The sequence below is a fragment of the Bubalus kerabau genome, chromosome 22, assembly GCF_029407905.1.
Source record: "Bubalus kerabau isolate K-KA32 ecotype Philippines breed swamp buffalo chromosome 22, PCC_UOA_SB_1v2, whole genome shotgun sequence".
Classification (NCBI taxonomy): Eukaryota; Metazoa; Chordata; class Mammalia; order Artiodactyla; family Bovidae; genus Bubalus; species Bubalus kerabau.
This window is the reverse complement of record NC_073645.1, coordinates 36,484,644-36,510,110: the sequence shown is the minus strand read 5'-3', so window position 1 is coordinate 36,510,110 and position 25,467 is coordinate 36,484,644. Positions and strand designations below refer to the sequence as shown.

General features: G+C 42.5%; 1 protein-coding gene and 1 long non-coding RNA gene across 3 annotated transcripts in view; one reads left to right on the top strand and one right to left on the bottom strand.

Annotated features, from left to right (window-relative positions):
* Window positions 1-7,657: 7,657 nt before the first annotated feature.
* Window positions 7,658-25,467, top strand: part of LOC129636814 (uncharacterized) — a 29,238-nt gene continuing 11,428 nt past the window's right edge. The window contains exons 1-2 of one of the 2 annotated variants that reach the window (XR_008707132.1): window positions 7,658-7,906; window positions 7,998-8,126. This is a non-coding gene — a long non-coding RNA (uncharacterized LOC129636814). Of the gene's footprint in view, window positions 8,127-25,467 lie in introns of both variants that reach the window. The other variant, XR_008707131.1, reaches the window with a different exon arrangement.
* The window catches only part of PLEKHS1 (pleckstrin homology domain containing S1), a 30,407-nt gene continuing 19,971 nt past the window's right edge, over window positions 15,032-25,467 (bottom strand). The window contains exons 11-15 of the mRNA XM_055560542.1: window positions 23,897-24,009; window positions 23,193-23,399; window positions 22,391-22,492; window positions 20,614-20,749; window positions 15,032-17,734 (exon numbers count right to left, since the gene is read on the bottom strand). Of these exons, the coding sequence (XP_055416517.1) occupies window positions 17,555-17,734; window positions 20,614-20,749; window positions 22,391-22,492; window positions 23,193-23,399; window positions 23,897-24,009 (738 nt within the window). The 3' untranslated portion in view covers window positions 15,032-17,554. The remainder of the gene's footprint in view (window positions 17,735-20,613; window positions 20,750-22,390; window positions 22,493-23,192; window positions 23,400-23,896; window positions 24,010-25,467) is intronic.

Here is a 25,467-nt window from a genome sequence, read left to right as displayed (position 1 = left end):
AAACCCACTCCAGTGTTCTTGCCTGGAGAATCCCAGGGTTGGGGGAGCCTGGTGGGCTGCCGTCTATGGGGTCGCACAGAGTCGGACACGACTGAAGTGACTTAGCAGCAGCAGCACATGGGTACACATGTGGGATTGTTACTTCTTAGGACAAAACAAAGTTATTCAAGAGATTACATTTGCCGGGAGGGGAAAGCCAAGAAACCACATTCCAGCAAGACCCAGGATCTTAGAAATAACAGCAAATTCATGAAAGTGTTTTGATATTGTCAGCATGTTAAGTGTATTTAAATGTTTAAATAGTCAGTTAAAATATGCATATTAATCAATAACACTGCTGCTGCTGCTGCTAAGTTGCTTCAGTCATGTCTGACTCTGTGCAACTCCATAGACGCCAGCCCACCAGGGCTCCCCCGTCCCTGGGATTCTCCAGGCAAGAACACTGGAGTGGGTTTCCATTTCCTTCTCCAATGCATGAAAATGAAAAGTGAAAGTGAAGTCGCTCAGTCGTGTCGACTCTTTGTGACCCCATGGACTGCAGCCTACCAGGCTCCTCCGTCCATGGGATTTTCCAGGCAAGAGTACTGGAGTGGGGTGCCATCGCCTTCTCCAATCAATAACACAGTTATACTTAAATTTTAAAATACCTTATTTTTCAAATAAGGGTATAATTAAATAGTAACCAGTTCTCATATTGTGAAATGAAATTCATATTTTATGGCACGACAAGAAAGATTTAGATGTAAAATTTTTTCTCTGCTCTTTGGCCTCCTCTCTCCCTGCTGCTGTGCATTATGTATCTGCATTATACAACAATTAGACCTCCCCATTGGCAGAAACACCCTCTCAACCAAGAAGAGCAACTTTCTCCCAGCATCAGTAAGCAACTCCTTCAAAGATAACATTTCTTCTTGACCTTGTAAGGGGCCATGATGCCACTTAGATCTGGATTGTGTTAACTATCAATGATATGTCATTTAACATATAGCCCTCAGTCTCAAAACACTTATATAACTGTGCCTTGACTTCTAACAGGTGGAACAATTCTCAGAGCTTTCTGAGATGCTCTTCTTGGGTTATAATCCTCAAATTTGGCTCAAATAAAATTTTCCATTTTTTCTTAGATCATCTGATTAATATTTCATCAACAATGTTATTTAGAAGAGTTTATTTTTTTAACAAGAGAAAAGCAAACAGAAGCTTATTAACTTGTATACCTCAGGTATTGTCCATGGGACACACAGAGGGAAAATCAGGAAAGTTTATGTTCAGTTCAGATGTCAGTCAATGAAAATTCTTCCTAAAAAATATTGGAAGAAAATACATACTCTCTGTCAATTTTGTATAGAAAACACATCCATTATTATAATTTCTATGTTGGAGGTGATGTTTTTACCAAAATGTAAGGTCTATGAAAGCAGCAACTTTGCTGCTTTTTTTTTTTAAAACAAGTAAGGAAGATTTTATTCCTTTATGCATTTCTCAAAAAAAAACCCCCACAAAAACAGAACCCACAAATGGAAGCAAAGAACAAAGTTTTCTAGCTCTCTGGGACATGCAGAAACATGTCTTATAGAAACACAGCTATGTATTAAAAATGTACTAATCAACATTGTTTTTTGCTTCCCCAGTCAAAAAAATCTATAGAGAAAAACACTTTAAATCGTATTCTGTGATAACTAACAAGGACGTACGGTAGAGCACTTGGAACTCTGCTCAATATTATGTGGCATCCTGGATGGGAAGGGAGTTTGGGAGAGAATGGATCCTTGTATACGTATGGCTGAGTCCCTTTTTCACCTGAACTTTCACAACATTGTTTTTCAGTCGGCTATATCCCTACACAAAATAAAAAATTAAAAAAGAAAAAGTTAAAAAAGAAAAAAAAAAGTCACTAAAAAAAAAACTAAGTGAAAACCTACACAGGAACTCCCAGTACTATTTTTTCAACTTCCGTGGATCTTTATTTTAAAATAAAATTTTTTTAAGTGTTAAAAAAAATAAATTGTATTCTAATATAACTTTGTGGCATGCTTAAACTTCAACTTATTCAAAGACTTACTGTGTAATAAACTGCAGAAAATAGAGTAATCTTTACTAATCTGCTCACAATAAACAGTTAAGCAGTAGACAGGGCGATAAATATAGCATGTATTACTTATTTGTTAAACTTCACATTTGTAACAAGCAGATGATTTATCATGAATAGTAATTACTTTCTTACATTTTAGGAGATACCAGATCCAGAAATGGAAGTAGGAAGTAATTTAACGAAACTGATTTTAGAAAATATTTCCTTGAGTCTGAGTCACTATGGTATTTATTCCATACTTAGGCCAGTTCCAATATATCCAAATGTAGATATTAACAGATAATCTTCAGGAAGAATAGCGACACCAATTTCTAAAGCAACGCTTCTTGGGTTTATTGCTACAGTTACGGTACCTTGAATAGTCCCTAGAACATAAGAGGTGCTGGAAATATTTGTTGAACCAGTGGCTTTTTCTTAAACAGGTACAAATTGGCCACCAAGTAACCAGGACTGGAAATCTGGAGGATTTACTAAGACCAAGGAGAATTTAATACTCGGCTATTATTCCCACTTTCGGGCTTCCCAGGTGACCCAGCAGTAAAGAATCTGCCTGCCAAGCAGGATACACGAGTTCAATCCCTGGGTTGGGAAGATGCCCTTGAGAAGGAAATGGCAACTCACTCCAGTATTCTTGCCTGGAAAATCCCATGGACAGAGGAGCCTGGTGGGCTACAGTCCTTGGGGTTACAAGAGTCAGACACAACTTAGCGATTAAACCACCACTACCATCATTCCCACTTTCAGGTTGGGGTTGGTCATTGATTTGGGGATAAAGAAGGGATTTCCACTTTGATCTTGATTTATATTTTCAAATCTTCAGCCCATGTGTTGGCCATCACGTGTTCACTGTGACAATTTTCAACGCCTGGCTGGGGTAGCAATAGAAAGAAGAGTTATATTTCATCTAATCTTATATCTTCAGGATGTCTTGCACATACTAGGTTTTCAATACACATCTACAGATTTGCATTGAACTATGCAATTTCAGTTTTAAGTGTAGCTTTCTATTTCTTTCGACAAATGTTAATCTGGTTAAAAATCGACATAAGGACTGAGCACGTAGACATACTGTTATTCAGTCCCGCTGCAATGATTAAGTTAGGTCTTATTTCCAACCTGAAATGAAAAGCAGTTCCCATATGGGAAACCACTGCACAATTCCTCTCCACCTGCCAGTCATTCTTAAAGTAAGTACTATCTGCATAATTCTCCATGTGGTTTTCCAAAGAATTTATGTTATATTAAGATAATTTGATTAAGTATTCCAATATAAGGCCCCCCTCCAAGACCTGGTAGGTTGACAGGATATGGCTAAGCTTGCTTTATGCTGCCCCCACCTAATCAAGACTCACTGTTAGGGGGGCTGCACAGCTGAATTTTCACATGAGACACCATGGGGAGTTGGGCACACAAGGAGAGGGGACAGGAGTAGACTCCCCACCACCTCACCACACCTTCTTCCTTTGTCCATTTATGTTCCTCAGAGTGACAACGGTCGTTATTACTAAAAGTCAACTTTCAATACACACACACCTTCCCTGGAGAAGGGAATGGCAACCCACTCCAGTATTATTGCCTGGAGAATTCTGTGGACAGAGGAGCCTGGTGGGCTACTGTCCATGGGGTTGCAAAGAGTCAGACATGACTGAGCGACTAACACTTCTTCACTTCTACACAACTTACTTCCTTTCCGAATGGTAATCTTTACATCTAGTGCCATGACATCCAGAGTTTTCCCTTCTGGAAAGACTTTATCCTTTGCTAGTTATTCATTTTAGTCTTTAATAATTGGTGTCCTGAGAAAATCAATGCAATGTGTAACAGCAACTTCAATTGATGGTCACTGAATCTTCAAGACTGCCACACATTCTGGGCACAAATTCCCAAAAAGTGTTGGGGGCCCCAGCCTTGAAGGGTAGGAGATAGGTTATGCCTTGAACATTTGTGCCTTGAAGTTGGCTGATAGGTTGACTGAGTTTTTGCCATTGCAGATGAGTGAAAACAGATGTGGATGCTTGAAAGCGTGGTGGTCCTCTAGAGTAGTTCTCTCTGAACCCAAAAGGGCCAGTGGTCAAAGGGGGCTTAATTTGAAGCCCATCACTTCTTGACCCTTGAAGTCACATAGTCATAGTATTTGATGGTCACACTGTGCAGTGCAGTGAGAAAGTGACTTCTTATATGATATCACTTCTATATTAGACGTCAGGTGTTAAATTCTTGAGTTGCTTAGAACACAAGGACTAAATATACGACAGAAACAAAGCCTCTAGAGAGCCAAATTCTCTGATAAACTAACGTGTAGAAAAAAACTGTATTAGTCAAAGAGCTCAAAGACAAGAACTGAGAGTTAAAAGTCTGGGAGAAAGAGAAAGAAAAAAAATATCAACAGACACATGAAGAACAAATCTAGAAATCATGACAATAACAACAACATTTGGCACTCTTAAATGAAATTAAAAGAAATTTGGACTACAAAGATCTCAAAGAACTATTTTCTCCTAGAGAACCCTTGGGAAATGTGTCTCTGTAAAGAGTTGCATCTGGTTACCATCTATCAGATGGAATTAAAAAAAGAAATCTGCTTATTCATTGCCAACCTCTCCCTGTTGTTTTTCGACATGGGATAATAGACCAGTTATTAAGTAAAAAAGTTACTAGATATTAATTTTGAAAAGAGGAAGAAAGGTTAATTTTCAAAAGGGAAGAAAAGTAGGTAACAGAAACCACCTTGATTTTATAATGACATCAGAATATAACAAAAAAAACCCGGAATCTATTGACATGACAAAAATACAATGATGCAATGAATATCCAGAAAAGTCCAAATCAAATAAGTTGAGTTTGTTGGTTCATCAAAGGGTAGGACAAATTACAGGAATTTGGGGAAGATATCTTTAGGGTGTCACATTTCTTAATATTTTGTGGGGAAAATTAATCCACATAGACTGATAATCTCAGTGACTACAGAAACCATATGATATTCCAGACTCTTCTGAATAACTTCTCTTTAACACATTGTCCTCTTTCCTGGTTAGTCAAGAGCATGGAATCAGAATTCTGGTTCTACCACTTAGAAACTGTGTCACCCTGGGAAAATCACTTCACCTCTCTAATCCTTAGTTTTCCCATCAGTAAAATGGGGTTTCTCAAACAGCTAACCTCACAAGATTAGCGTGAGGATTAAATAAAGTAATGCTTACAAATTGCTTGGTGCACTTCTTGCTATGTATTAATAATGCTGCTGCTAAGTCGCTTCAGTCGTGTCCGACTCTGTGCGACCCCATAGACGGCAGCCCACCAGGCTCCCCCATCCCTGGGATTCTCCAGGCAAGAACACTGGAGTGGATTGCCATTTCCTTCTCCAATGCATGAAAGTGAAAAGTGAAAGTGAAATTGCTCAGTCATGTCCGACTCTTAGCAACCCCATGGACTGCGGCCCACCAGGCCCCTCCGTCCATGGGATTTTCCAGGCAAGAGTACTGGAGTGGGGTGCCATTGCCTTCTCCATAATAAGCACACAATAAATGGAAGTTTTCTTTATCATAATGTGGAATGCTCTTTTCCTTAACATGCTCATTTCAAATTCATTTTTCTTCCTCTGTTCAATCTGCTCTCTCCTTTGTCTTTCCAAATCTCATTCATCCTTTTAGTTCCAGTTTATTGCACGTCTGTTCCAAGCGCCTTCTCGGAGATCATTAGCTTACATGCACGTGATCTTCCTGTGAATTCCTGCATTACTCCTTGTATAGATGGTAGATTTTAGCACTTTGATACATTCTTTCTTGTGTTACACAATACTTGTTTCATGATAGTCACATGTCCTCTAATGGATTTAGTATGACAGGCCTGATAGGGTTACAAGCGTTTCTTACAATATTAGGCTGTCATTTGTCCAAAAAAGATTGTATCATTCCCATTTTCCAGATGGAGTAATTGAGGCCTAGGAGATGAGGTGAATGTTCCAGGCCCAAGGTCAAATGGCACTTAGGTGATAGGTCAGTGGGACCCCAAAGCCTTACAAGGAAGTGCATGGGTTTTCAAGCCACGCCACCTAGGTTTAAATCTGTGACCTTGAGACAATTACTTAAAGTCTCTGAGCTACAATTTTCCTCATCTGTAAAATGAGGTTGGTAGTAATTACCTTGGCAAGTTGTTGAGAAGTTGAAAAGGAATAATGCACAGAAAACAGTGCCTAGTGTTATTGAATAGATGCTCAAAAAAAAAAAAAAAAAAGACCACTTTTCATTCCTTTCTACATCTTAAAGAACGTCTTCTACAACTTCTAAGGTCCAAGTCTTACTAAGCACCACTGAATAAATACTGTTATTGACTTAAGAGAAAAGTAGAGGAGTTTTGCTGATGACGAATGTTAGAACTCTATCATCCTAGCATCTCTGACATATACAGCTCTAAGAACTTATCTTCATTATTAAAACCAAGTGGAGACATGGTGTGCAATGGGCATTGTAGCTACACTTTAGGGAAGGCTCCATATTGTGAGTTTGTAACCTCACATTTCACTTTAATTCAACATGCATTTGTTATTCTGAACACTCTTACAGATCCTAATAATATAAAAGTGACAAAGATATAGCCTTGCTTGCAAAGAATCCACAGACTTGTATGGAATAATAGACATATTAACCAAAAAAATGAATAGATCTACATACTATAGGGGAAATGAATACAAATTGATGTGGAAATATGGATGGGCAATACATTCTACTTGAGAAAGAGAGGCAAAGAGATAAAGAAGGATGACATTTGAGATGGACCTTAGGGGTCAAGTTTTCTTTTAAATATGAACATTTAAAAATGTTCACAGTGCTGTGATTAGCATTTACCTTTTTGTTTAACTCCTGCCTCGTAGAGAGTTAACCAGGCAATCCTGATATGGTTTAAATGATCTGAATTGTCATCTGTATTCTCAAATTCAGCAAGTTAGGAGAGAAAGATGGCAAGGCGGAAGGGAGGGTGGAAGATACTTTGAAGATAATGAATAATGCGCAGATGTCTTACAGCCAACACGTGAAGAGGAGCATCTTTCCTCAACTGAGGCTGACACTAGTATCGAGCCTATTTATACAGCTCAGTAAATAAACACTGCATTAAGAGTGTTCACAGCAGCGCCTAATAAACCCACAGCCCAGCTCAAGTTGGGCTTATGTAAGCTGAGAGGAATCTTGGCACAGCACTTGTGATCTCACCCACTTTGTTTGGAAGTGTGAGATATTAATTAAAGAAAAGCTGGATTATAGCATCCAGGCTGAGCTGAGCTGGCAGCATCTTGCTAGCCATCTGTAATTGGTTAAGACCAGTTTCTTCCTAAATCTCCCTCTTCTTGAACTAAGTCCTACTCTTCCTCCTCTAGCTCGTTGCTAGAGCTTCCGACTTCCTAGCTGGATCCTCTTGATTTGGGTTTTGAGGCCTTTCTTCTACAGTGTTAAATTCTGGGGGGCTTTGAGAAGGCCTTTCTTCTACAGTGTTAAATTCTGGGGGGCTTTGGGAAGACTTTTTTTTTTAACTACAGTGTTAAATTTTGTGTGATTTTTTTTTTTTTTTTTTTTTTTTTTTTTGGTGGCAAGAAAGTGATTGCAAAGCAGTTTATGAGATAGTTGGACTGGATTTGCATAGAAGGCAGAAAACATCTGATCAAGGAGCACTTTCTTTGGAGCACAAGAAAATCCTGCCAGTATATATGACTCTGAACTAAAAATAACAATTATGTTTACTCAGCAATTCCTAGAAGAAGGCTTCAGAGAAAGGAATATAATTTCTGGCCACTTTAGCCAGTGTTGATAGCTACTTTGACAAGTTAATAATGTTATTTGTTCTGGATCTTATTTGTCTTGGTGTGTTTATTGGTATATTTCCTCATTTTTTTTTTTTTTTTTTTGTCATCTAGCTCTGCACATCCTGCCCTTCCAGGCACTGAGTACATCCTCGTCCTCTCTCACCATCCTCTGCTCCAAGATTTGTAGTCATTTATACCTTAGTCTAAATGAGACTTTAAATGGGATCCCATGCCCTTGAGGTATTTCTATCTTAAGATTTGATGGTAATAAGAATTACCCCTATAAAAGAGTTAAAGATTGTTGTTAATCAGGTGATCAGCTGTTTCTTATAATGGGATATTCTTATCATCTTCACACGAAGAAATGTTTTAGAAAAGACTGCTTCGTCAGCCACAGGAAAGGCTGCTCCTGCCTTTTTGCTTCATCATCTGTAAATGAACCCAAGGTTCAAGGTTGGGGAGATAACCTTGATATCCAGTTTTCCTACCCCAGGTTAGAGTCTGTGAGGGAAATTTTTATTTTATATTTTAAAAATTGACATATAATTTACACACCATAAATTCACCTTTTTAAAGTGTATAGTTCAGTGGGTTTTAGGATATCCACAGAGTTGTACAAGTCACTGTCTAATTTCACAGCATTCTCACCTCAAACCCATTAGCAGTCACTCCCCATTATCCCCTCCTCCCATCTGTTAGCAACCATTAATCTACTTTCTGTCTATGGATTTGTACATTGTAGACAATTCATTTAAACAGAGTCATATAATATGTGACTTTTTGTTCTTCACTTAGCATCTTTTCAAGGATCATCTATGTTGTTGCAAATCTCAGTACTTCATTTCTTTTTATGGCTAGATAAAATTCCATTCTGGAGAAGGGTGTGGCTACCCACTCCAGTATTCCTGCCTGGACAGAGGAGCCTGGCGGGCTACAGTCCACAGGGTCGCAAAGAGTCGGACATGACCGAGAGACTAGCACTTTCACTTTCTATATTGTATGGATATATCACATTTTATTTATTCATACATCAACTGATGGACATTTTCACTTTTTGACTATTAGGGATAATGCTGCTATGAACATTCATGTGCAAGTTTTTTGTGTGAACATATATATTTAATTCTATCTGCAAAAATTTTATGCCTAAGCAATTTTTATACCCATATCCTTAATTAGGCTATCACATCCCTAAGAGAAAGTATTTTATTTCTGTTCATGTCACCAGTGTTTGGTATCATCTTCTGAACCCAAGATGTGCTTAAAAGGTGCCTAAGGTGACAATTCAAAGGGATTGGGTGGTGTAAGGACCTAGAGAATTTCTTTGATTCTGCCAGTCACGTTCTGATGTCAGCGCACTGGTGGTTTGGCCTGTTCTAGAAAATAAACTAAATGTTATGCATTCTTCCATAGGTAAAATTTCACCCCTCAAAATAGATAAATAATATAAAAATGAATAAATAAAAATCACCCTTCCTATGAGGCTCTCCCCAAACCAACCAAATATGATTAATCCTTAAGTCTTTTACTCATTTAACGCTGAATTTAATTTAATAAGGATTCAGAGCTATTGGATTTGTCTTGCAGTTATCTATGCATGCTTTTCTGTTTCCCCCACTTGATGAAAAGGTTTACAGAGTCAAAGATGCTTTATTGCTCTTCTCCTGCCCACAGTTCCAGCCTCATACCTTTGTGCCACTGGAGATGTGCATTGCTTGTTAACTTGACCTGTGGAGCCAGATGGCCATCTAAAAGGAGGGGTGTAAAACATGCTAACCAGTCATAACAGGAGCCTCCGTAGAATCCCCCTGGTTCCTGGAACAGAAGGTGTCGACTTTTATGGTTCTCCTGGGCAAGAGGCCCAGTCAATGAGTGGATATTATTGCAATCAGAGATGTATGAAAAATCTGAGTCATTCCACGCAGCTCTCGTTTGCACTTGGAAAGTATGCACTGTGCTCGCTCCTGTCTGTGCCGCTGTTGCCTGTGGATTACTTGCCGAGCTCAAGTCCTCTCCTTCTCCAAAAAGCTTTCAGTGTGATGTGGAGTTAGACTTGTGGCCTCCAAAGTCAACCGGTCTGATATAAATTCTGGCTGTGTCCTGGATAGGGGCTTCCCTGGTGGCTCAGATGGTAAAGAATCTGCCTGCAATGCAGGAGACCTGGGTTCAAGCCCCGGGTCAGGAAAATCCCCTGGAGAAGGGAATGGTTACCCACTCCAGTATGTTTGCCTGGGAAATCCTATGGACAGAGGAACCTGGTGGGCTACAGTCTATGGGGCTGCAAAGAGTTGGATACAACTGAGCGACTATCACTATAGATTTCTGTCATGTATCAGTCATCAGTTCAGTTCACTTCAGTCCCTCAGTCATGTCTGACTCTTTGCAACCCTGTGGACTGCAGCAGCCATAGTCTTGAACAAATTATTTAGTGCTGATGTGCTTTGGTTTCTCATCCAAAACATGGGGGTAGTGACAGTCCTGGTTTTACATAGCTGTGGTTGGTTCATTAGTGTGCGTGAGCTCATTGAACACTACTCATGATTGGCAGTCCCTTCCACCACCACCCCTTCCTCTATCACATATAGTTTGGTATGTGATAATTGTCCTCTAACTTTTATTATAATTTTACTTAGTCCCTCAGCCATTTCCCCAGAACACACTTGAGAGCCAAGAGGCATGCAAATAATAGCTCCACTAGCACCATGAAGATAACTGCACACCCCAAATTAATGTCACAGAACCCCTATACTAAAAATGAATGGAAAAAAAATGAATGGGCTCCTTTGCTGCTCTCCTGAAATGGCTAAGCATTGTTAATTGGCTATACCCCAACACAGAATAAAAAGTTTGAAGCTTGAAAATAATATAAAATAAAATAAAAATGAATGGGCTCTACTCATGAAACCTCTTATACCCACACTCATAGCCTATTAACTCTTACTGTATATATAGTGAGAACACGAGGCACCATCTGCCTCCCCAGCCTACAGCATAAACAAAAGCAGTCCAAGATCATTTGGTATAAGAAAAAAAAAGGCTTCCATGTCCCAGTACTTATTAGAAAATACTTGAGTGTGGTAAAATAAAGCCCATTACCATGATTCTGAGTGAGAGGAGTTTAAGATGGTGAGAGAACATTATCAAATTTCAGAAAGACTGTGATGAGCATAATTTAAAATTTAAACTATAGATGAGTGACTTTGCAAATGACATCAGGTAAACAGGAGATCACAGTTTGGTCACCTTCCTCTTTTATACCATGTCATAAACTCTTTTTTAAAGAATTTTAGATCTTGTAGATAGTTTGTGTCCCCATGAACGCTCCCAAGATAACACTGAGTAGTCCATAGAAATCTGTGAATTGTTGAGAAAATAGCTTATATTAAAAAGGTCTGCAGGTGGGCTTTTAAGTTAATTGGCTCTGACCCCACACCAAAAAAAAAAAAAAAGGTTATAAAAATCATTAAGAATATTTTATTTGAAAGCATTATCAAAAGAGAATAATGCTAAAGAAAAGGTATATAACCCCATATTTAGTGATTCCTTCTGTCAACATATTTTTATAACATCATTTATTTGTGCTAAATTTTTATTTGGCTGGGTCAGGTCTCAGTTGCGGTGTGCGGGCTCCAGGGCTAGGGGCCCAATGGTTGCGGCCTGTGACTTAGCTGCCCCAGAATGTGGGATCTTAGTTCCCTGACTAGGGATTGAACCTATGTCTTCTGCACTGGAAGCATAGTCTTAACCACTGGACCTCCAGGGAAGTCCCTTAATATAAATGTATTAACACTGGTTGTGCACAGTGCACTGTATTTATGTGCTAGAAATATGGTACTGAGCAAGGCAAATACGCGTTGTTCCCCCCTGAGGGGTTTAACATACATTCTAGATCAGGGCTGTCCTCTAGAACTTTCTGCAGTGATGGAAATACTCTGTATCTGTTTGTAGCCACTTGCCGCACAGAGCTACTGAATAATTTCAGTGTAGCGAGTACAACTGAAAAACCAAATTTTAAATTTTATTTCGCTTTGCTGCTGCTGCTGCTAAGTCGCTTCAGTCGTGTCTGACTCTGTGGGACCCCATGGACTGCAGCCTACTAGGCTCCCCCGTCCCTGGGATTCTCCAGGCAAGAACACTGGAGTGGGTTGCCATTTCCTTCTCCAATGCATGAAAGTGAAAAGTGAAAGTGAAGTCGCTCAGTCCTGTCCGACTCTTAGCGACCCCATGGACTGCAGCCTACCAGGCTCCTCCGTCCATGGGATTTTCCAGGCAAGAGTACTGGAGTGGGGTGCCATTGCCTTTTCCGTTATTTCGCTTTAGTTAGTTTAAAAATTTAAAGTCACACGTGGCTAGCAGCTACTGAATCGGGCAGCCTAGCTCCAAGTTCAGTACTGTGAGTGCAAAATTCACTTAAACCCTTAGATTTCCAGAACCATCTAGCCAGAGTTGATATTGAGAATGGCTCCCAAGGTCTTTCCAGATCTTTGCTCATTAGACAAATACTTCATCAACAAGCACATGCTATCTGTAAATTCAGCTTCACCAAAGAACCCTGAGTTAATCCAGCTTCTGAATCTGAAAGCCCTCTCCCTTGGGCCTGTTTATGATACTTTAAATTCTCTTTATCATTCCAATGAAAGTATTTGACACAAGTCTTGAAGAGAAAGAGGAGGGGTGGGGCTATTGTAGTGCTTTAGCTTTTCAGCTGATTAAAGAATTATTATTGTCCCCTCCTTGTCGACTCCATCCCTGCCATCTACCTGCACACACACACACACATACACACACACACACACACATCTATTGAAGAGCATACCGGTTCACTCTCTACGTAATGATGAACGCCTTTCTGGAATCCATGCTCACATGTCAGCAGCTTTGTGTCGGAATAGATGCATTTGACCCTGCATGCTCATTGCATATCTTACCAGCTGCTGTTTAGATTTCACTCTGAATAGTTTGTGTCCTCAGCAGAAAGAACAAAGTGGAAAGCGACAGGCGCCCTCTGGGGCTTGTTCTAGAGACATGAGGCAACCATTAGCAAAATGGAGTGGCCAAGAGGTGGCAGCTCCAAATGCCCTGCTGGAAGTTGAACAAGCACAGAAAAGATGTTGCCCTGGGAGCTGGAGGCACTGCACAGAGCTGGGGAGCTCAGGCAAGTCTCTTTGCATGGCCAGGTCTGGCTTCTTCCCCAGCAAGACTGCACCAGATTTGGGCCTAGATTGTATGATGGCCAGGACTAACTTTACACACACACACACACACACACACATATAGTTGCGCCAAGTCTTAGTTTTGGCATCTGGGATCTAGTTCCCTGACCAGGGATCAAACCCATGCCCCCTGCATTGGCAGTGCAGAGTCTTAGTCACTGGACCACCAGGAAAGTCTCCAAGGCCAGCTTATAATCCATTCTTGTTACCACCTCTCCTCCAGAAACACGCCCAGAACAGGGCTCTCCCTTGCAGGGACAGTTGGCTCCATCACTTTGCAGCCCTCTGCTCCACCTCCACTCTGGTCTTCCACCTGGAATCGGGTGGCATGAACATCAAGGGCAGGTCTGGAAGGGGAAGGTCGCAGAGGGCTCTGTGTACCCAGGATGGCTGTGGACGTGGCTGGGGACGCACAGCCGGAGGAGGGTCTGTCCTACCCTCTCTGCTCTCATGAATTATATTTCTCGGAGGCACATGTCCTTTCAGCCTTGGCCTCAGACCTGCCCCCACCCATCCGCAGGCTGTCGTGCAGTGCTCTTTGTTGAGTCACTGCTGCTACTGCTGCTAAGTCGCTTCAGTCGTGTCCGACTCTGTGCGACCCCATAGACGGCAGCCCACCAGGCTCCCCCGTCCATGGGATTCTCCAGGCAAGAACACTGGAGTGGGTTGCCATTTCCTTCTCCAATGCATGAAAGTGAAAAGTGAAAGTGAAGTCGCTCGGTCGAGTCCGTCTCTGAGCAACCCCATGGACTGCAGCCTACCAAGGCTCCTCCATCCATGAGTCACAGAAGGCTCCAAAAGCTGGGCGCTGGGACAAAAGCCTCGATCAGGAGGCTTTTGGGCCAGTTCAGTCACCAGCTTTCCTTGGGACCACTACCACTGTTAGGAGGAAGAAGAGCCATGTTTGGACCTAGATTAAGTCCTGGGAAAGAGTAGCTGGCTTCCCACACTGGGAACGAATGAGACTGGATGAGGAGCAGCCTGCAGCCCCACACCACCTTCCTCTCCATCCTAAAGCTTCCGCACCTCACCCGCCTCCTAGTGGCGTACAGGGACTCAGAGTCAGGACAGGCTGCTTCTTCCAGGCCTTGGTTGACACTCTCCAGTGGCAGAGAGCCAAGAGTGGAAACCAGGCTTCTCTGCTCAGGAACAGGTTCTTTTCTGGAGGGGAAGAGATGGGGGATTATCATCAACCTCTTCCAGAGCTATCGAAAGTGAAGGACATTTTCCCTTTAATGTCGTCCTTGTGCAGGTTCCATGTTCTGCAGCCTCTCAGAAGATATACAGGCCTTTCCCTGTGACCCAGGGGAGTGATGCTCCTTCAAAGTGCTCCCCCTGGTCCACCGGCCATCCAGTCACCCAAGAATGGCAGATTCCAGGACCCCACACCAGAACTACTGCATCAGAATCTTTGGGTTGGGGGACACCTTGAAATCTGCCCTGAGGCTTCCTTTGGGGGAACAAACCCATTCATATGGGAGAAGCCTCTAGAGCAGAATCTTCATGACAAGTACCCCAGCTGGTTCAGCTTCAGGTGGAATGTTTTGGGAGGAAGAGAGGGCTGGAAGCAGGCTCGCCTCCTTCATGGTACAGGGAAGAGTGTGGACCGGGAGCCAGGACTCCTGTGTCCTCCAGCACTTCTGCGAGCCATATAGACACGTCAGTGTCTTCAGGCTCTTCTTCCCCCCAGTGTGGGGAGGCTGAAGGACCTGTGAGCTAAGGCTTGTCCATCCATCTCATCTTAGTTTAAATGTCTGGTCAAAACAGAAGAAGGACTTCTGGGCTTCAAAGCAGTGTATCCACCCCTACTGTTGATTCCCAGACAGTTTTACCTTGATGGTTTTTTAATTCCTTCAATAAGATGGCTTGATTTCTACTTATAAAGGTTTAATACATAAATATATTTAAATACATATATTATTTATTTACTACACCTGTATTTATTTTTCATTATAAACATGACATATGCTCACAGTAAAAAAGAGAGAGCAATTCAAACATTACAGAAATGCCTCCCCCCGAAGGCCAACTGTGATCATACTTCTTGGAGATGATTCTTATTGACAATTAGATGTACATTCTGCTGCTGCTGCTGCTGCTAAGTCACTTCAGTCGTGTCCGACTCTATGCGACCCAACGGACGGCAGCCCACCAGGCTCCGCCGTCCCTGGGATTCTCCAGGCAAGAACACTGGAGTGGGTTGCCATTTCCTTCTCCAATGCATGAAAGTGAAAAGTGAAAAGTGAAAGTGAAGTCGTGCGGTCGTGTCCGACTCTTAGCGACCCCATGGACTGCAGCCTACCAGGCTCCTCTGTCCATGGGATTTTCCAGGCAAGAGTACTGGAGTGGGGTGCCATTGCCTTCTCCGAGATGCATGTTCTAAGAAGACCAAAAAAAATGATTGTCTGAGCAGCAGTGGCAGGGCTAATCTTTACTAAGTGCTCACTCCCCGTCAGGCAATGTGTCAGATGCTGTATGCAGACCATCCATTTCAACTTCACAACAACCCCCACGAGGTGAGAATTTCTTTCCTAATTAGGGTTAGGGAAATTTTATACATACCAACCCCAGCCATTTTTGTAAAAATGTGATGATGCTCCACTTACTGTACTGCAACCCACTCCTTTCATTCTTAAGGCATTGTGAACATCTTTCCTGATCCTAAATGTGAAGCTTCGAACATCCACAGAGCGATCACTTACAATGAAGTCATTATAACTAAGCAATTCCCAAAGGATTTCTGTTGTGTTGTAACAAACAATGCTACTGTGAACAACTTTTTAATGGATATCTTTGTGTATTTGTGTGAGTATTTCCACAGGATAAATTTCTAGAAGTGGAAACAGTAGGTCAATAGACACATATCAAATCATTATACAGTACCCCTTAAACTAATGCAATGTTATATGTCCACTACATCTCAGTAAAACTGGAAAAAAATGTAGAGTCTTAATTCCAATAGAGCTTTACAAAAATAGAGAAAGAAACAGATCCAATAGGGCATATGAATAAAAATCTTCATACTTTTCTGTACAATCTAGATGACAGAAAATAAACTGTCTTTGAGTGTCTCATCTATGTACTGGAAGTGCTAGTTGCTTAGTTGTGTCTGACTCTTTGTGACCTCATGGACAGCAGCCCACCAGGCTCCTCTTCCATGGGATTCTCCAGGCAAGAATACTGGAATGGGTTGCCATTGCCTTCTCCAGGGGATCCTCCTAACCCAGGAATCAAACCCGGGTCTCCCGAATTGCAGGCAGATCCTTTACTCTGAGCCACCAGTGCTTCCTATCCATGCGCAGAGGCCTTTTCAAATCTAAATCCCAATCCAAAGAGAGCATCAGGACATCTGCCATATCTGCTTTTAGATTCTTGGTTCTGCCACTAACTAGCTATGAAACCAGGAGCCACAAAAAAATACATCAGTAAACATCAGAGGCCTTATTTCTTCCTGTGTAAAACGGCAACCCAGTACGATTTTCCAAAGCCCTCCTTTGCTCTACCATTCCTTGCTTTGATTCATCCTTTTTAGTCCTCTGAATTTGTTTTCTTATTTATGAGAAAAAATACTTCCCACCTTTCAGGATCAGTGAGTTTAATGCATCAATTACTTGCATGCATGCTAAGTCACTTCAGTCATGTCTGACTCTTTGAGACCCTATAAACTGTACCCCGCTAGGCTCCTCTGTCCATGAGATTCTCCACGCAAGAATACTGGAGTGAGTTGCCATGCCCTCCTCTAGGGAATCTTCCTGACCCAGGGATTGAACTCGAGTCTCTTATGTCTCCTGCATTGGCAGGTGGGTTCTTGACCACTAGCACCACCTAGGAAGCCCATCAATTAGTTTAGACCCTTCAGGCTTTCAAGTGCTAAGCAGTTCTCTTGGTACTCGTAGAACAAGCAACCTTGCTGGATATAACCTTCAAACTGATTTGACTTCTAAAATTCTTCCTGAGTCTTTAAGAAAACATGACGATCATGGAATCCAAGAGGCCACTGATGTCTCAACATTCTGGACATGATGAGTAACAGGAGGTGTTTGGGAAGGCCGATATGGTATCACATCTCCCTGGGGAATCTTGGCTTCCCAGAATGAGTATTTCCAACTGTCCATTCCCTAACAAAGAAGAGATTGTGTGGACCATGACCTCACAGAACACACAGAGCATTTTAGATGAGAAACTTACCCAATCTCTGTCTGTGGTGTTTGGGACAAAGTCTGAGATAATAAGGCCTTACATGTTCATTGGGTTCCATAGACATTATTCCATTTGGACCTCTCCAGCATCCCTGATGCTAAAGCCAGAGAGGGGAGGGTTAGTTCCATTGTTAAGATGCAGATGGAGAAATTCAGAGAGGTGTGCTGGCTGCCTGGGGTCACACAGTGGTGAGGGCCAGAGACCAGCACAGAGTCCAAAGCCCGTCCTGGCTTGGTGGAGGTGGGCCCCAGCACGCTACTCTCCAGATCTTTTCCGCTGACCTCTTTTAATGGCTGGAGTCCTTTTCAGTGTACTCTCCAGTACAGATGTAACCAGTTGAGAAGGTTTAACACCTTGGTCTTGTAAGGAGCACGTACAGGCTATTGTGTGAAATTTCTCTGAATTTGGGATACGACCGATGGTGAGTTTTACTTTCTAAAACACAAGAGAGAGGAACATTAAATGGCTAAAGATTATCCTTAGGACTGTTGATTCTCAATTTCAGTCTGTCCTCATTCACACCTATGAAGCTGGTTTTGAAGAAAATCTGGGCAGGAAAAAGCCAGGATGACCTTATATATTCAGGGGAAAGATGGGTTTTTATTATCTGGCCTCCACTGGCCTGATACTTCAGGGCAGATTTCAGAATACATTGGGGTTTCCTGGGTGGTGCTAGTGGTAAAGAATCTGCCTGCCAATGCAGGAGATGCAAGAGATGCGTGTTCGATCCCTGGGTCGGGAAGATGCCCTGGAGGAGGAAAATGGCAACCCATTACAGTATTATTGCCTGAAAAATTCCATCCACAAGAGGAGCCTGGTGGCTACAGTCCATGGGCTCGCAAAGGGTCAGACATGACTGAGCAACTGAACACGCACAGACAATCAGAATACATTAATCCTGCCCAGAAAGGCCTATTTGTACCAAGAATTAAAAAGCCTCTTGAAACCAGAGCACTAGACAGGACCAGACTCTGAGAAAATTGAGAGGAAACTGAAGCTCTCTGTGTTTTTCCTGCAATCTAGCATCTCCTCCCCTTCTACACTCACATTCTCTCCCCTCCCCAACCCCAGCCCCTGCTCACCCCAAATTCCTATTTCCATCAACTTCATGTCTCAAGGATGGAATATGCATCTGCTTGGTTCAACTATTCTAAGACATTATCAGTCTTTGACTACCCTCTCTAGGCTCCCCTTGTGGTCCAGAGGGTAAAGAATCTGCCTGCCAATGGAGGAGACCCAGATTTGATCCCTGTTGGGAAGATCCCCTGAAGAAGGGAATGGCTACCCACTCCAGTATTTTTGCCTGGAGATTTCCAAGGACAGAGGAGCCTGGTGGGCTACAGTCCATGGGGTTCCAAAGAGTTAGACACTACTGAGAGACTAACACACACACACACTTTTGGTTCCACATTTCCCCTCTTCCAACATTATTTTCCTTCCAGGGACCAGCTATTTGAATTTTTAAAAGGACCAGGTATTCATTTTTAACATAAAGGAATAGATCAAAAATGGTGGGGTGAGCAAGTTGGGGGATTTTTTGACCTTCCAATAATCATGTCAGTGAACACCCCGTATTTCTCAATAGCACACAGGAGAAAGTGAGGAGGCAGAAAGGGCCCAAAACAAACGTTGTCCGCCACTCTCTGCAAGTGAGTGCATAGTGTAGAAGGCAGTCTTGATAAACTGCAGTCAGCGATGCTCAGGTGGAGTTCCTGGATCTGCTCCCAGGAAAAAACCCTTTTCTTGGCTTCGGAGTTGATGCCTGGGTCTCTGGATCAGAGTGTTGTTTGGTAACTTTCAGATTATATTAAACATGTGGCCTCAGTGTGGGTTTTTGGCAGAGGAAATATATCACAGTTACTAGATTGTTGAGCTGGACTCCTGAAAGCTCCCTCTTTTTCCACCACAGAAACTCCTATCCTAGGCTTCAAAACCCAAGCCAAGCATCCTTTTCTCTGAGACACCTTTCTGGCCTCCCTCAAATAGATTAACTTCATTTTTCCTCTGTGATCCCATGGCCCTCTGCTCATATCTCAAGGCACACACTGTACCTGTAACGTATTTGTTTTATCCACTAATCTCCAAGCTCTTTAAACTCAAAGATCATTTTTGTAGCTCTAGGACCTAGCAGAGAATCCAGCATACAATAGATGTTTGATAATGGCGAGTGAGCAAATGAATGAAGGAATGAATGAGTCCTTGCTCTAAAACTATTTATGTATTGTAAACGACTCACCCATTCTTACTAAGTTTCCTATTTAGACAGTAGGGGCAGTACAATTTGTCTAACCAACCAGGTTATTGTGTGATGCAGATGAGATAAGACATATTTAATCATAAACTCTCAGAGCTGGAAGAAATTTGAGAGATCTTCCAATAGAGCAGTTTTTAGAAATTTTAAGCCAAGTCACTATTTCAAGGTAAGATAACAGGAAATTCAAACATGAAAAAATAATGATAAATATACCCTACTCTCTCTAGTTGAGGCCCTGAACACTGTCCCTTTCCTCTCCTGTCCTCCTGTCTTTGTCTCAGGGGTCCAAGAAGTACAGTTTGAAAATCAACCCTCTCTCACTTTAGAGAGAAGAAACTCAAATTCACTTGTCAGAGAAGGAAGTGACTTTCCCAAGGTCATGTGGCTCATCAGAAATAAAATAAGACCAGGAAAGGGATAACGATACTGGGACTTACAAACAGGCAGAAACATGACGAAGCTTTTAAGGACATATGTACATGTGACCCAGTGGACTGTAGTCCTCCAGGCTCTTCTGTCCCATGGTATTTTCCAGACAAGAACACTGGAGAGGGTTGTTATTTCCTACTCCAGGGGATCATCCCAATCCAGGGATTGAACCTGCGTTTCCTGCATCTCCTGCATTGGCAGGTGGGTTCTTTACCACTAGCGCCACCTGGGAAGCCCAATTAGTCATTATCCCTAATTTCACAGAAGAGAAAATTGAAGCACCATTTGGTTCAAGGAGTCAGGATGTAAAGCCTGTCTGATTTCTCTGCAAGCTCTTTTTTGCCAGGTCATGCTGAGTCTGAGGTCTTGAACCCAGCTGTTTCAGTCTCCTAGCCCAGGGCTCCCTCCAAATACTACTTTATATAAAAGAATTTTAAAAGGGTCCTAAAATAACATTCTTGTTATTTAGATGTATAGTATGAAGTGTTATTTACACTTCTGATTCTCTTATTTACATTCGGCAGCTGAGGACTGAAACATCTCATTTGTCTTCGGAGTATTGTTCAGATGCCAACCAAGGCCTTGCTCTTGTTCTTTCTTGCCCTGCCCGGAGCCAATCAGCAACACTCACCTCCCTCCGGATGGACCGGCTGAGAAACAAGGAGACCTCCTCCAGGCTCTGGGGCTTCAGGTCATTCACGGCCAAAAGGTGATCTCCATGGAAAAATAAGCATCCCAGACGAGCGGGGGCATCCCACTGAGCCACACTGCAATGAGGGTACAGCATCCAACACAAGTGTGAGACGGTGCCTGCTGGGAATGCCAGGCACAGATGGGGGCACAGATTGGGCTCCTCACTCTAGTCTATTCTACCACTACTGTTACTAATTTCTTTAGCTGTGTTTCACCATATCTGAAACAATCAAACTCCTTTTTCTATTTGGAATATTTTTTCCTCTATCATTACTCTACCAGCCTGAACCTTCTTCCAAAGTCCTACTCCAAAATATGCTACCTCTACAAAGCCCTCGTCACACTTCCTTTAGCTTAATTAATCTCTCCTACCTCTGGGTTTGGAGAAGGCAATGGCACCCCACTCTAGTACTCTTGCCTGGAAAATCCCATGGATGGAGGGGCCTGGTAGGCTGCAGTCCATGGGGTCGCTAAGAATCGGACAGGACTGAGCGACTTCACCTTCACTTTTCACTTTCATGCATTGGAGAAGGAAATGGCAACCCACTCCAGTGTTCTTGCCTGGAGAATCCCAGGGACAGGGGAGCCGGGTGGGCTGCCGTCTATGGGGTTGCACAGAGTCGGACACGACTGAAGCGACTTAGCAGCAGCAGCAGCCTCTGGGTTTCTATTGTATTGTGTGAGCCCCTCACTTATTGTATATTTAAATAAAATGCAATTTTATATTTACTTGTTTATGTAGCTGTCTTTTCCACCAGGCTTTGAGACCCTAGGCATGTGGTACCACCGTTAAAATATTTTTATAATCCTATAAACAGAAGATGCTAAGTATTTATTGAAAGTGGGCACATAATGATTACACAATGAATGGCCAATGAACATGTAAATGAATTAACAGATGAGCAAGCTCAGACACAGAGAAGTCTATAGTTCCTGTCAAATACTGTGTTGAGCCCTGGATTGTGGGAAGTCTGGAAAAATGGCAAGCTATGGTTCCTTCCCTCTAATACAATTACAAGACAGTTGACATGTGATGTTTACATTAGCAAGCTTTTTTCTCTTATAAAACTCATCTTCGGTCAAAATGAGTTACAAAGTCTTAAAAAGAATATAGAGTCAAATAAACAGTGGTCATTCTAAGGAAATTCTCTGCCACACAGGCTTCTGTGTCTGAGTTTCCTGACCAGCAGCTGTTTAGCTGATGTCTGGACATCTTCTACCCTGGCATGCTGTTTTCTTTTAGATCTTAGATTCTTGTTGACCTCAGTAACTTCATTCATTCATAAAATAATCACTGATCATTGATTGGCAATGAGTTCCTTGGACCATACATATCCCTGCTGACTTCAAAACAGCAGAAATTTACTGTTTCCTGGAACTTTGGGTCCTTCTATACCCACCCACTGTCAGCTGACTCCTATACAGCAATATTCTCAAAGGCCCTTTGTGAGAACAGCATGGAGGAAGGCATGGCAACCCACTCCAGTATTTTTGCCTGGAGAACCCCATGGACGGACGAGCCTGGCAGGCAATAGTCCATAGGTTTGCACAGAGTTGGGCATGACTGAAGGGAATCCGCACGCTTGCATGACAACAGCGACACAAGTCCAAGTTCTCCAGTCCGTTTTGCCACGTACAGTACTTCAAGATATAATTCTTGCTTTCATGTCATCCAACCCCATTTATAATCAATAACCCTCAAATCTCCTACCTACCATATCCGTCCTGCAGCTTCTTTGAGAACAAGATAATTTTTGATGTCAGGAAGAGAAAGGAACACGTTCAGTTTCTGCACTTGGCTTTCATCTGGGATATTACTGTAAGAAAAGACGTTTGCAAAAATCAGGCAGCTATCACAGGCTCTGATCTACACTTTCTGAGTGGACTTTGGGCTCTGACACCTGAGAGGGTATTGTCCGGTTAAAGATTATCTAAAACATTTGGAGAAGAACATAGATTTAAGTTCCGCATCAATGCCTTCCCTCATCCCTCCTGGAATGGGTTCATGATGGTAGACAATGAAAAAGAAGTAAAAATTGGACTAAATTCATTATGTACCACATCAGATTGCACATTTCTCCACTGAAGGAGACACCAGAAAGAGTTAAAATTGAGAGCAATCTCATCAAATTGTTCTTGGCATCATTTAAAACCTAATTGATCTCCCCTCCTAGTCTATAACCAAACCTGAGATGGCTTGCATGCCCATAATTTTAATAGTAAAATCTGGGTGATGTGCTAACCTGATCAGAATGATCCAAAATTCCAGAATCTGAAAAACCAGCTAACAGAGGATTTTTAAAAAGTATTTGAAATCACCACCCACAGCCCAGGGACCACTGTATTCCCAGTGCTGGTACGTACTGTCCTTAGCCACCACTTCAGTGACAAGGCCAAGGTCAGATTCTTGGCCAAGTTGGAGATTTTTAGGAACTGCTTGAAAATGTGAATTCTGAGTACAAAAGGAAGTTTGCCTTGCTCTATGGGCCCATAAAGTTTTAGAAATGAAGACTTTACTTGATTAATATGGACAATTGCACAACAGTTAGTGAGGCCGACTGCGTTGCGTCATTCGTGGTCTGTGCTTCGGAATTGTCAGGTGGAAGATAAAAGTGAGTTCCTGAGGCTTGCTCTTGCTGATGAAGCTCCCCATTCTGGACCTCTGCCAGGGGCTGAAATTCCTCTTTGCCATCAACAGACTCAAGGGACAACTCTTCGAGAAGACTAGAGCATAAGAAGTTAACACAAAAGTTTTCTCAGCATGTCTGTCTACAACTTTCCACGGTGTGTGAATCAGATTTAAGTAGCTAACAGCCGTGTAAAAATTAACAGTGTTTGAAGTATATCCAACCAGCAGAATTCCAACCACAGTCAGAATTAAATCCAATAGAATTCCCTTCTAAAAATGGATATGGAATCAAAATAGCTCTTTACATTGGGACAGTTTGGAGACAGAAGTCAAGAGTGTGAGAGATGTAAATGCAAAATAGGAAAGAACTGCCTCACAAGACAGAAAATGTCCCACGGATGTCACTAAGCCTTTTCTATAGGTAGGGAAACCATTCTCACTTTTTCTTGTTTTGAGATGAATAATATGCTGAACTTGGTCTATAGTAATGCATCTGTATTATTATATCAGCCCTTGAAATGAACTGACAGCAATTGTCATTGAACAGTACATTAGCTAAGAGCAAATTTTAGTGTATGGCAGTTTTACTTACCAGGATTTCATTGACAAGTAATGACACTCAGCTGTCTTGGAGACCTTGTCTGGACTACGAGGTCCAATGGGGTCCGTGAGTTCACCAGAATCATTGGGAGCAATATTACCCAACTATAGAAAAGAGGCAGAGATGTAAGGACGCAAGTCTACCAATAAGCCAGGTACCTTGTGCCGCCTCCTGATGGCTCTGGTCCCTGAAACTGTAAGTACGTCTACCATTGAATGAACAGCGGTGTTTGTTCTGGGAGAACAAACCAGTAAAGTTTCAGCAGACTCAGAGTTTCTTTTCTTCTCTTGGGTTCCCCACGTTCCTGATACAGGTGCACTACTGGACTAAATTGCTATCTATTTTTTCGTTTCATCACTAGGCAGTTAATGACATGAACTCTTTTTCTCCCAACCTGGGCCAAAGGCTCTGACACACGCAGGGCTGGCCTCTCTCTGTAGAGAGCAGGCTACTGTGCTCACAGGCAGGCGAATTGCTTCAGGGGGCTGTGGAGGTCCTAGAAAATACTGCCCTCTGGGGGCTCCCCACCAAGGTGGTCAGAACTGAGTCATTTGGGGCAATGGTTTCTCAAAATTCCCTGAGGGCTTTCGATGGCCTACCTAAAAAATCATCAACCATTCTTAGAACACTTCATTCCAGACAAGCCAGTCTTCCCACTATGCCCCTTACAAACAATGTTCTTCTAGTGCCCATTTCATGCTGTTTTCTTTGCCTGGAGTGCCCCCTTTCCCCTCTGTGTGTGTGCATGCTAAGTCGCTTCCATCTCTTTGAGACCCTATGGACCTCAGCCTGCCAGGCTCCTCTGTCCATGGGATTCTACAGGCAAGAATACTGGAATGGGTTGCCGTGCCCTCTTCCAGGGGATCCTCCCAACCCAGGAATCAAACCCGAGTCTCTTATATCTCCTGTATTAGCAGGCAGATTCTTTACCACTAGCTCCACCTCTTGCCTGGAAAATCCCACGGACGGACGAGCCTGGTAGGCTGCAGTCCATGGGGTCGCTAGGAGTCCGACATGACTGAATGACTTCACTTTCATGCATTGGAGAAGGAAATGGCAACCCACTCCAGTGTTCTTGCCTTGAGAATCCCAGGGACGGGGGAGCCTGGTGGGCTGCCGTCTATGGGGTCACACAGAGTCAGACATGACTGAAGCGACCTAGCAGCAGCAGCCGCCACCTGGGAAGCCCTCCCTGTCTAATGATGCTGTATTCAGGCCTGGCCTGAGGTCTTTCTAACCACACCAGCCGCTGCCAACCTTTCCCTTCTCTGAACTTCTATAGCACTACTACTTCTACTACTAAGTTGTTGCACTTAATTTTTGTAACGGTTTTCCAGTTTTTGGTTTTTTTTCTTAAGATTGTTTTTTTGAGATGGACTATTTTTAAAGTCTTTAGTGAATTTGTTACAATATTGTTTCTGTTTTATGTTTTGGTTTTTGGGGGGCAAGGCACATGGGATCCTAGCTCCCAATCAGGGCTAGAACCTACACTCCCTTCATTGGAAGGCGAAGTCTTAACCACTGGACTGCCAGGGAAGTCTCCAGCTTAGTTTTATTTGCCT